General features: G+C 43.0%; 1 protein-coding gene across 8 annotated transcripts in view; it reads left to right on the forward strand.

Moving 5' to 3' along the window:
* Positions 1-13,224, forward strand: part of akap13 (A-kinase anchoring protein 13) — a 394,804-nt gene that overhangs the window by 283,567 nt on the left and 98,013 nt on the right. For 6 of the 8 annotated variants that reach the window (XM_033050598.1, XM_033050601.1, XM_033050602.1 and 3 more), the window contains 2 exons: positions 4,195-4,568; positions 8,297-8,350. In XM_033050598.1, the coding sequence (XP_032906489.1) occupies positions 4,195-4,568; positions 8,297-8,350 (428 nt within the window). The remainder of the gene's footprint in view (positions 1-4,194; positions 4,569-8,296; positions 8,351-13,224) is intronic. The other 2 variants (XM_033050603.1, XM_033050606.1) reach the window with 1 other exon arrangement.

The following is a 13,224-nucleotide window of genomic DNA, read 5'->3' on the forward strand; positions in this document are numbered from 1 at the left end:
TCTTCCCACCAATAACCAACAAACAGAATTGTTCATTCCAACTCGGGTGCATATCACTGATCATTAAAGTGATTTTAAAAAGAGGGGAAAAAATGTAATGCTCCCATAAATTTCTCCTGTGCAATTTGGAAGATTCATCTGGCAATGTATTCTTTCTTCCTCCAGGGGTCTCCTAGAGCAATGGAAACCACGGCAATTTCTGTACGCCTCAGCTATAGGGGAGTTTCCATGTCCACAAGTTCAAATTAAAATGCAATCACAGAACCTATGATTTGTTTAGAGACACAAGGACCTGCAGGTGCTGGTTTATACAAATAAAAAGACACAAAAGTGCTGGAGTAACTCAGCACGTCAGCCAGCCTCCCTGGAGAACATGGATAGGTGACATTTCAGGTCGGAACACTTCTTCGGAATGATTGGTGTGAGGGTAAAGGGGGTGAGGAGAGGTGGAGGGTAGGACAAAGCCTGGCATGTGATCGGTGGATACAGGCACTCCAACACTTTGTCTTTTTTTGGGGGGATAAACCAGCACCTGCAGTTCCTTGTGTTGCCATTTTACTGCTCCACTGCGAAAACTCCTCAAGGCATCAAAAAAACCCTCGCCTGTATCTACCCATCTACCTTTATCCTGTCTTCCAGGTTTCTCCCCCTCACCACAATCAGTCTGAAGTAGGGCCCCGTACGAAAATGTCACCTATCCATGTTTTCCAGAGGTGCTGCCCGGCTGAGTTGCCAGGACTTTGTGTCATTTTGAAATCATTTGTTTACTTTAGTTCAGAGATGCAGCATAGAAACAGGCCCTTCAGCCAACAAAGTACACACCAACCGTTGGGCACCTCTGTTCGCACTAGTTCTATGTTTTCTCACATGCATCCGCTCCCTACACACTGAGGGATCATTTACAGAGTCCAATTAACCTGTCTTTGGGATGTGGGACAAAACCAGAGCACCAGGCCATGATCACCGAGAGAACGTGCACACTCAACACAGATAACACACGAGGTCAGGATCAAACTCGGGTCTCTGGCACTATGAGGCAGCAGCTACACTACTGTGCCACCACTGTGGCATGTTATAACTGGATAGCTGCTATGATTGCCATGTTTTCCCACTTTCATGAGTAGTCGGTAAGCTATCACACCACAATCTCCAACCACATAACCGGTAGACTGACATATTTTTGAACCAAAGGCCTTCTCCCCAAGAGAAAGCCACGTGGTGGCACACAAGTCTTTTCTGCCTCAGCTGTCCTGTGTCAGTTCATAGCATCCTGATAGGAAGTTAGAATTGCTGCAGAGGGTCAAAGAGTAAAGGAATCCTGTTGTTTCTGCGTGAAATGGGTAAACTAATCCTAAAGTGAATACCACAGGACATTGTCACCTTTGATCTGAGGAAACAATTCTAACTTCCTGTCAAAACCAAAACAAATGGCCAGCCTTGGGGCAAAGGCCAAGTCCATGCTCTTCAACCCAAAAAACATGTTGTTTTTCAGATTCTGCAACAGCTGAAAGCTATTTTTTAATCCCTTTGACTGCTAAGTCTGCTGGTCTTGGCAGGGTCTTTTCCAATCACCTGCATTCTGTGTACTTTGGTTTATATACAAGCCTAGACCACTTATGTCAGCAATCATTGTGTGAGAGACGCCAATATAACATGTGTACGCTGCCTGCTATTATGCTTAATGAAGGGCTGGGATGGAGGGATTTCAAGAGAAAAAGTGAAGATTAAACAGGGAAGGGAGCTTCAAACTAAACCACGATCAGAATGAAATTTAGGATTTATCTCCAAGTTGTTCACTCGGGTGATAACCCTTTAATTAACATCACTGATAAAAACAAAATAACTGTCCTTTAATTAGTTTTAGTTTTGGAGATGCAGCACAGAAACCGGCCCTTCGGCCCACTGAGTCCGCAATGACCAGCGATCCTTGCACACCAGCGCTATCCGACACATACTAGGAACAATTTACATTTATACCAAGCCAATTAACCTACAAACCTGAACGCCTTTAGAGTGTGGGAGGAAACCGAAGATTTCAGAACAAACCAGTGCAGGTCATGGGGAGAATGTACAAACTCCGTACAGATAAGTACCCGTAGTCGGGATCGAACCCGGGGCTTCTGGCGCTGTAAGATAGTAGCTCTACCACTACTCCGCCGTGCTGCCCCTTAATTTCATTGCTGTTTTGGGGAGCTTGCTGACTTGCAACATAATTGCTACCCTTTCTACATTGCAACAACTTCAAGAGAATATCATTGACTTGAAGACATTTTGCCATAGAACATGAAAGGAGCATTAGTAATGGAGGGGCTTCTTTGATTAATACGACAACATGAGCACTATGTCCAAAATTGTACGCTCCAATGAGAAAAATAATTGTTTTCATTTCTAGAGGTTTGACGTAATGTTGGCTTCATGTATATTGGAGTGTCCCATGCTGTTTGATGTTTCTGTGTGTAGCTTTTTCCCACAGCAGTGTTAATCTGTGTCTCCCATCAGTCACATAATAATTTCCTCAAGCCCCTGCTTCAACTCTGAACAGTCATTCAATCATAGAGTCATAAGGCATGGAAACAGCCCAAATCATCCATGTCAACCAAAATGCCCATTTGCCCCCATTTGGCCCATATCCCTCTGAACCCTTGCTACCCAGTATGTATCCAAGTATCTTAAAAATGTTGTGATAGCACCTGCCTCAACTACCTCCTCTGACAGCTCATTCCATTCACCCACCCCCCTCTGAGTGAAATAGTTGCCCATCAGATTTGTGTTAAATCTTGGCCCTCTCAGCTTAAACGTGTGTCCTCTGGTTTTTGAATGGCCTACTTTGGATATAAGACTCTGCAGTCACCAAATCTATTCCCTTCATGATTTATACACCTCTACAAGATCGGCTCTCAATCCACCTGCGCATTCAAGAATAAAGTCCTAGCCTGCCCAACCTCTCCCGTACTCAAGCCCCCGTGTCCTGGCAACATCCTCGTAAATCTGCCCTGCACTTTTTCCAACTGACACAGATTGTGAATAACTGGGCTCCAAGCAGCAAACCCTTCCACCCCCCGCCCCTCCCCACCCCACACACACACATCTGTCATATCCTGTCAAATTGAAAAGCACCCATATATTCTCACTCTTTACTAAATGTCTGATAATCAGTTCTCAATCTGTAACTTGAGGAACTCGGCAGGATCTTTCTGTCCTGGGCCTTCTCCATTGCCAGAGTGAGCCCACACACATTCTGGAGGACACCACCTCATATTCTGCTTGGGAAGCTTACAACCTAGCAGTATGAACATTGAATTCTCCTGTTTTTTGGTAATTAACTTACAGACCACCGCCTCCTCCTCCTTCCTCTCCTTTCCCCGTAAAGATTGGTAAATACCTCGATTGTCCGCAGAGATGAGAGCCCAGGGTTACTCAATTATTGCTTCTGTTGCAAAATGTGGATTACGGGAATGACTGAGACCTTGCATTTTGAAAAAATAAGATTTGTCTTAATTGACAAACCAGAATTATTTGTTAGAATATGGTCTCCATTTATTGAATTTTTGAAAAAGTGAATTGGTTTAACACAAGATCAGGGTTGAAACCTGAGTTTGGGATTGGATGAATTGTTATACTCAACATTTCCTGGATCTATAATAATAATAATAATGGATGGGATTTATATAGCGCCTTTCTAATACTCAAGGCGCTTTACATCGCATTATTCATTCGCTCCTCAGTCACACTCGGTGGTGGTAAGCTACTTCTGTAGCCACAGCTGCCCTGGGGCAGACTGACGGAAGCGTGGCTGCCAATCTGCGCCTACGGCCCCTCCGACCACCACCAATCACTCACACACATTCACACACAGGCAAAGGTGGGTGAAGTGTCTTGCCCAAGGACACAACGACAGTATGCACTCCAAGCGGGATTCGAACCTGCTACCTTCCGGTTGCCAGCCGAACACTTAGCCCATTGTGCCATCTGTCGTCCCATCTATCTCCACAAGCTTGTTATTTCTCCTTTTGCGTCTCCTTTTTTTTCTATTAGTTTCTCTCATCTCTCTTTATCTTTATTCTTTAAAAAAATTCTTAAAAAAACACTGAAGCTATGTAAGAAATCTGTGATTATATTGTTGCTCACTATTATTTGTATACATGCTTCTAATAAAAATACTTATCAAAAAAAAAATGATTGCTTCTGTTTCAGGTAGAGGATGATCAGAATGTGGTGTACGAAATTGGTGGAGTGACGACAAGCAGCTCAACTGTCGGGGACCCTGAAGCCTCGGAGACCCTGGAAGGTGGCGTTTTCCTGCTGCCCACCACTGCCTTTGAAGTGCAAGAGCCAAGCCCGCAGCAGAGCCCCACCAGCACTGACGAGATGGGTGGCAGCGTGCCGTCTGGGCAGCGGGACGGCTGCCCCGTGGTCTGCGAGGCGGAGGAGGAGAAGGACAGCATGGCCGAAGTGCCCACTCGCGGCCCCACCTTCAGGCCGTCCATCAGGTCGCTGTCGCCCTTCCGGAGGCACAGCTGGGGCCCTGGGAAAAACACAGGCAGCGAAACCGAGATCAACCAGCGAAGGTAGGATGGGAAGAGGGAGGTCAGGGTGCAAGCAAGAGGTCGGGGTACATATAACATCATGAGCAGACCCTTGTTCAATGGTAGACACTTGATGGGCAGATACCTGTTCATAATGCATCATCATCCTTACAGTGCAGAAGACATGAGCTAACTAAAGTTCATAGTTTCAAGAAGCAGAATTAGGCCATTCAGCCCATCAAGTCTGCTGCTCTGCTATTCGATCATGGTTGATCTAACTTTCCCTCTCAACCCCATTCCCCTACCTTCACCCCATAACCCCTGATACCCGTATTAATCAATAATCTGTCAATCTCAATTAGCAATGCAAGGCTTTTTAGCCCCTTGAGCCTGTTGCAACTTTTGGTCTGATGATAATTTGTCATACAACTTAGACACTGGCCCTTTGGCCCACTGTGTCCATACTGACCATCAAGAACTTATCTATACTAAACCCACAAACCAGCATGTGGTCTATAGCCTGCTTTGCCTTGACAATTCAAATGTTTGTCCAAATGCTTCTTAAATATGAGCCTACCTGTCTCCAGATCCTCAAACAGTTCATTTGAGATTGCAACTACTCTGAGTGGAAGAGATTAATTCCCAAGTGTCCTTTCTCCTCACCTTATTCCTCAGTCTCATCTTAGATGCCTCTGCCATGTGGAAAAGTTTCTTACTATCTCACAGCTTTGGATGCCGACAACTGTGCCAATTTCAACTGTGGACCATTTTCCTGTATTCCCCAGTTAATAAAGTTATCTTAGTTTCCTAATTAACAATTGGTGTAGCATCAGTTTTCTCCTGAAGAAGAATTCTAAATTGCTACCATTCGCACATTTCATAAGCCACTCACAGAAACATGTCATTTAGGCCAATTGGTTCATTCCAACAATAATATTTTTTGTGCGTTTCCTCGTTGATATCCCACCATAACTAGAGACATCTGGGTCACCTGTGATGTGGGTCTGAAGAAGGATCTTGACCCGAAACTTCACTTATTCCTTTTCTCCAGGGATGCTGCCTGACCCACTGAGTTACTCCAGCACTTTGTGTCTGCCTGTTGCCTGACAGTTTGAATTTCTTATTCTTTTATTTTCATAATCATAATAATCATAATCATACTTTATTAGCCAAGTATGTTTTGCAACATAGGAGGAATTTAATTTGCCATACAGTCATACCAATAAAAAGCAACAGAACACACAAAATACATTTTAACATGAACATCCACCACAGTGACTCCTCCACCTTCCTCACTGTGATGGAAGGCGAATAAAAGTTCAATCTCTCCCTTATTTGTCCTCCAGAGGTCGGGGGCCTCTAACCTTCCATTGACGGGACGATCCTACTCCCATATTTGTCCTCCGCGTTGGGGCGATCAAGCTCCTGCATGGGGGGGGGGGGGGAATCTCAGCTCCCCTGCGCCGGGCGACCTACCCCGGGTCCGTGCTAGTCGAACGTCGTGCAGGTTTTGGAGCTTCCCGACGTCTGTCTCAACCCGAGACTGCGAGCTCCTTGATGTTAAAGTCTGCAGGCCGCGGTTGGAGCATTGATCCCACGCAAGGAATCGGCTCCGATTGTAGGTCCACATCCCACGGTGGTGCTCAAAGTTAGTCCCGAGCACGGCCTCCAGCTCCATGATGTTAGGCCGCAGAGCAACCAGGGATACGACCCTGAAAACATTCCCAAGGTAAGAGAATGGAAAAAAGTTTCCCCCGACCCCCTCCCCCACATAAAACAAAACAGAAAACATTAACACATGCTTTTTAAACACACTAAATATAACAAAAAAAAGTTAATAAACGTTAATGAAGACTGGAGTTCAGTTCATGATCTAGTCCGCATTGATCCAACATTACCATTCACAGCTCCCATTTCCCTTGCTGGAGTAATCAATAATTTCTCTGTAGGTTTGCGACAGAATCATTTAAGCACACGATTGCTTCATGGTAACTAATAATTACACAGACCTGACTTGCAACATCATCTGTCCATGGGGCAGCACGGTGGTGCAACAATAGAGTTGCTGCCTCACAGCGCCAGAGACCCGGGTTCGATCCTGACTATGGCTACTATCTGTACGGAATTTGTACATTCTCCCCTTGACCGGGTTTTCTCCGGGTGCTCCGGTTTCCTCCCACACTCCAAAGATGGAGAGGTTTGTAGGTTAATTGGCTTCAGTAAATTGTAAATTGTCCCAAGTGTGTTGGATGGCCCTAGCGTACGGCGTGATCGATGGTTGGTGCAGACTTACTGGGCCAAAGGGCCTGTTTCTGCAATGCATGTCTAAAGGCATTCCCTCCACAGATGTGGCCTGACCCACTGACTTCCTCCTGGACTTTGTTTACATTTTTAATTCACCGTCTATTGGAGTTTGAATATCTGGACTTTTCATACTGAAACTTCTATCGTCAAGGAAAGAAAACTAGGATAGACACAAAAACCTGGAGTAACTAAGTGGGTCAGACGACATCTCTGGAGAAAAGGAATAGGTGATATTTCAGGTTGAGACCCTTCTTCAGACTGACTGAAGAGGAGCGAAAGTGGGATAGCATAGAACTAGTGTGAACGGGTGATCGCTTGTTGGTGTGGTCTTGCTGGGCAGAAGGGCCTGTTTCAATGCTGTATCTCCAAACTAGACAAAACTAGATTCAAGTGGCTATACATCCAAACGTCTTGTTCCTCTTTATGGTTGAGTTTACTGGTGCTGCTGAAGTTGGTGAAGAATCAACCAAGATAGCTCAATTCTTAAAAGCCAAGGTATTGTGGATGGCTTAGAATATCAGTTAGACTAAATGGACTGAGACTTTCCATCCATCCATCCAAGCGTAAGCTGTTCCTAGTTTTATCTTCTTTGTGTAGAAGTTTAAAAGTGAAATATCCAGATATTTAAACCCTCGATAATCCTTTAGTGTATGTAACCTTTAGTTACTGAAAAGCAATCGTGTGACTGAGTGGTTCTGTCACTTACACAGAAAGGAATTAATCTAATTTCAGTGACAGATTATTCTGGGAAGGGAGATGGCAGCTGTAAACAAGAGCATTGGATCAATACAGACTACATCATGAACTGAACTCGAGTTGTCTGCATTAAGGAAAGCACAAAGTGATGGAGTAACAATGTGGATTGGGTGACATCTCTGGAGAGAATGGAGATTCAGACTGAAGAAGTGCGAAACATCACCTATCCATTCCCTCCGCAAGTGCTGGCTGATCCACTGAGTTACTCCAGCACTGTGTGCTCTGCTCAAGATTCCAGTATTTGCAGTTCCTTGAGCCTCTCCCATCTTCAATATTTGAAAAACACCATAAACAGAAATTTAACATAACAGTCCGGCAACAGGAGCCAGTTGGCGGGAGGGGACCGTTTTCACAGAAAAGTGAAACTTCAAAGGTGACCTGATGTCCCAAGTTACAGTCTGTAAGGATTTGAAAGAGGAAGCGCACAAAAATAAGACATTCATGTTGGCATGGATCATTGGGGCCAAATGCCATGTCTCTTTCATTGGCTTATGAAGCATGAGATCACAGCAAACAAAGAGGAAGATGTGGTTTCAATTGTTGTCTGATATCTTGAACTTCAGTCAGATTGGATGCAGAACTATCTTTGCTTGATGTGATCCCTTGCTGTTGTTTCTCGATTACTTTTTGTTCTAATTTTTCAGCCTATCTCGCTTCATTCATTTCTTTTCTCCATTGAATGATTGTTCATCTTCATGGTTCATTTTCAGTTCTGTGGGAATGCTTGGTGAAGTCATAAAGCGGCTGCCAATTCATAGAAGAAGGTAATAGACAAAGCAAAACTACTATTTATTTTAACCCAAATAAATGGATTTTAACATCCTGTTTTCACATATTTGGCTACAGCTCCGATGTTCAAAAAGAATCCAAAACTCTTTGGCCCAAAGTGCTTACATCGACCATTTTTTAGCTTTAAAAAACTCCTTTGTTGCTTGAGCAGTATGTTTGGGATCATTGTCTTCCTGTAGAATGAATTGCCGGCCAATGAGTCTACATGCCCTAGTCTCACCTACCTGCGTTTGGCCTACAGTGCCCTCCATAATGTTTGGGGCAAAGACCCATCATTTATTTATTTGCCTCTGTACTCCACAATTTGAGATTTGTAATAGAAAAAATCACAAAGTAGTTAAAGTGCACATTGTCAGATTTTAATAAAGGCCATTTTTATACATTTTGGTTTCACCATGTAGAAATTACAGCAGTGTGTATACATAGTCTCCCCATTTCAGGGCACCATAATGTTTGGGACACAGCAATGTCATGTAAATAAAAGTAGTTATGTTTAGTATTTTGTTGCATATCCTTTGCATGCAATGACTGCTTGAAGTCTGTGATTCATGGACATCACCAGTTGTTGGGTGGCTTCTCTGGTGATGCAGCCATCTTTAGCTTATGCTTGTTTTGGGGGCTAGTCCCTTCAGTTTTCTCTTCAGCATATATAAGGCATGCTCAATTGGGTTCAGATCGGGTGATTGACTTGGCCACTCAAGAATTGACCATTTTTTAGCTTTAAAAAACTCCTTTGTTGCTTTAGCAGTATGTTTGGGACCATTGTCTTGCTGTAGAGTGAACCGCTGGCCAATGAGTTTTGAGGCATTAATTTGAACTTGAGCAGATAGGATGTGTCTATACACTTCAGAATTCATTACGCTACTACCATCAGCAGTTGTATCATCAATGAAGATAAGTGAACCAGTACCTTCAGCAGCTGTACATGCCCAGACCATAACACCCCCATCACTGTGTTTCACAGATGAGGTGGTATGCTTTGGATCTTGGGTAGTTCCTTCTCTCCTCCATACTTTACTCTTGCCATCACTCTGATAAGTTAATCTTCGTCTCATCTGTCCACAAGACCTTTTTTCCAGAACTGTGGTTGCTCTTTTAAGTACTTCTTGACAAACAGTAACCTGGCCATCCTATTTTTGCGGCTAACCAGTGGTTTGCATCTTGCAGTGTAGCCTCTGTATTTCTGTTCATGAAGTCTTCTATGGACAGTGGTCATTGACAAATCCACACCTGACTCCTGAACAGTGTTTCTGATCTGTCGGACAGGTGTTTGGGGATTTTTCTTTATTATAGAGAATTCTCCTGTCATCAGCTGCGGAGGTCTTCCTTGGCCTACCAGTCCCTTTGTGATTCTCAGTCTCATAATGGCTTCTTTGACTTTCATTGGCACATCTTTGATCCTCATGTTGATAAACAGCGTAAAGGTTTCCAAAGGTGATGGAAAGACCGGAGGAAAGACGAGGTGCTGAGAGCACTCTTATACCTGCATTAAACACACCTGAGCAATTACAAACACCTGTGAAGCCATGTGTCCCAAACATTATAGTGCCCGGAAATGGGGGGGGGACTATGTATAAACACAGCTGTAATTTCTACATGGTGAAACCATAATGTATAAAAATGGCCTTTAATAAAATCTGACAATGTGCACTTCAACCACATGTGAATTTTTCAATTACAAATCTCAAATTGTGGAGTACAGAGGCAAATAAAAAAACGATGGGTCTTTGTCCCAAACATTATGGAGGTCACTGTATATCCTTCTAAACTTGTCCTGTCTGTGTACCTGTCTATATGCTTCTTAACGTTGCAATAGTACCTGCCTCAACTATCTCCTCCGGCAGCTCATTCCATACACCCAGCATCCTTGGTGTAAAAAAAAAGTTACCCCTCAGGTTCCTTTTATCATTTAGCAGGTATTTAGCATTTCTGCAAAATGTTCTTTCACTGAACCTTGGTCTCTGGTATGACAATTGGAACTGATCAAATATCAATTTCTTAAGTAGACATATTTCTTACCCTAAACCTTGCAAAATTGAAAAATCATGCTGCCCCAGACCAATGACTTTCAGTTGTCCGTGCATGTAACACATGGCTGACTCATGTAAATATTTGTCTTTGTTTCATTTCTGCAATGTCTTTTGCAAAAACTCAACACATTTCCTGGGCGCCAACCCAGCGACTTCCCCTGGAAGGTTGAAGGTCTTGGTGGACATTGGTGGGCATTCATTGTCTAGACTCGAGATGCTCCCTTTGGTAAGAAAATCAGGGAGAGCTAGCGACTAGACACCAAATGAACTGCAGGTTTACAAAAAGAAAGATAGAATGCTGGAGTAACTCAGCAGGTCACGCAGCATCCTTAGAGAACATGGATAGGTGACATTTCCGATTGAGACCTTTCTTCAGACTGAAAAAGGATCCTGACCCGAAACTTCACTTATCCATGTTTGCTGGGGATGCTGCCTGAGACTGAGTTACTCCAGCACTTTGTGTCGGATTGAACTGTCCTTGTTTCCTTGTCCTGCATTCATCTCCTCTATACTCCAGAGGAGTGGTGATGCAGAGGTCTGTGAGGTCTCTAACTGTAAAATTACACCCACCTGGTTTATTAATCAAGAGCAGGGCTTTGTTTTTGCAAGTACTTGCAATAACAACCTCAATTGGCACAGTTTTATTTCTGAACTAATTACTGCCACATTTTTACATTTTCTGGTAACTGAATTCTTTAACAAATGAGATAGGAGCACAAAACATGTATTTAGTCCCATTTGGGATAATACAAGGCATCTGATCTGAATAGCATGTACTCATGTACCTTAATGATAATGCATCAAATGACTAAAATTACTGTCACAAAATAGGTTTAGATTGGTTTATTGTCTCGTGTACCTCGGTAGACGAAACAATAAAAAATCTAAACCTATTTTGTGGCAGTAATTTTAGTCATTTGATGCATTATCATTAAGGTACAAAATGCACCTAAATTGACAACAGCAATAATAATTCTTGACACTAAGTTGTCTTTTGCTGCCCAGGGCTTGGCATTTTTCCGTCCCAATACACTGTGCAGGTCATTGAACAGCATATTTTTCACATATCTCCGGGCATTTTGATTGATCAACAAGTCTACATTGTGACATTGACAACGCAAAGTGCATGGTTGATATTATAATGACAACACATCACTTTTTTTTGGCCATAAAATTAAAGCAAATTTTCCAAATAGGTTCTTGAGCATGTTCCAAAACCAAATGTTTTGGAAAATGTTTTAAAAAATAATTTTAAAAAAAAGCTAAAAACAAATGTTGACCTGGTAAAAAATATTAAAACCAAAAATAAAATCTCCAAATGCTACTTTCAGACTTCTGTCAGTGGTGGCACTGTCTGGCAGAAATTGTTAAGGTATCAACAATACTGACAACACATTGGATTGTGCAATTTAAGAAGATAATTTGGCCAAGCATTTTAACCAACTTGAAAAACTTCAAGTCAACAAACACTTAACTGCTTTTTTATGAACCTCCTATCTTGAATGTGGTTGCTGTCATTGCATTAACCTCAGCTGAAATTTCCTGTCTATGAGCTTCTTTCCTCTTGCTATTTCCTTCCTTGTTCTGATCTTTCTCCGCTTATTTGTAGTGTGAGCTGGTGTCCTTCTGACAAGCTACCCTGTGTCACGGGGTGTGACTTTAGTTGCAGAAGGTATGGACCGTACTATGTGTGGTCTGAGTGTGTAACTATTATTTACTTATTTGAAGTTTGAAATGTAAAGCTGGGGAAATTGAGTAAATACATTTTTGGTGCAACTTAAGATGACAAATTCTGTAAATAAAGCAATTAACACCAAAATAACCCTTGGGTCCACTGCAAATGTGTTGGTTCTTGAACAGAACAAAGAAAAGTATTTCTACATTAGGTATTTTTCTGCACAATGACATCTAGAAGAGAGAACTATCTTCAGTTCATATTTTTTTTAGGGGGGGGGGGCTAGATCTGTGAATAGGGTGGGGGAGGGGAAATGAAACTTTTCCCAGGTTATATTTTGAGGAGCAACACATATGACTTTGTATTCTTATGGGGAAAGCAGTATTTGGGAGCTAGGCCTTCCTTATTTTGGGGTGGAGGCAGGGGCATGTGACCTGTTACAGTTGCTGATCATCACCCCCCCCCCCCCCCCCCCCCCCCCCACCCATGAAACATGCATCTCCACACACTCAGTGATATGACAAGCATTCCCACTGGCCCCAGCTTCTGTCAATTAAAGAAAATCACATTGTACAGGACTATGTAAAGAACAAAAAGTGGAAAGGCAGTGGAACGAATTCCTAGAGTTTTGGCACTGAAACCTGAACCATTCACTACATTTGTTTCTGTTTGTCTCTGTCACTTATCCCTTTTCTTCCCCTATCTCCCTTCCCTGAATCCTGAAGGATCGTTTCAATGACATTTACACAAGCATGGGAAGTGGGCAGCAGATCTTTAAGTAATTGGTTTGTACTGAGGACTTCTTCTCAGCATCCTTGTTCTTCTATTTCAGGAAGGGTTGCAAGTCCACAGACAGACTGATGGTCTGAATATGGAGCTGCGGGCAGGCTCAATGTTAAATCATCAGTGACACTTTCACATTCACGTCAAAATGCTGTTTTGTTTAGATATACAACATGGAAATGGGCTTTTCAACCACCAATCATGGATCACCATGAAGCACTAGTTCCATGTTAATTCCACTGTCTCATCCACACCCCACATACTGGGGGCAATTTACAGAAGCCAATTAACCGGCCAACCCTCACATCCTTGTGATGTGGGAGGAAACCGGAGCACCCGGAGAAAACCCACCAGCACAGGG

The sequence above is a fragment of the Amblyraja radiata genome, chromosome 34 (genome assembly GCF_010909765.2).
Source record: "Amblyraja radiata isolate CabotCenter1 chromosome 34, sAmbRad1.1.pri, whole genome shotgun sequence".
NCBI classification, from domain to species: Eukaryota; Metazoa; Chordata; class Chondrichthyes; order Rajiformes; family Rajidae; genus Amblyraja; species Amblyraja radiata.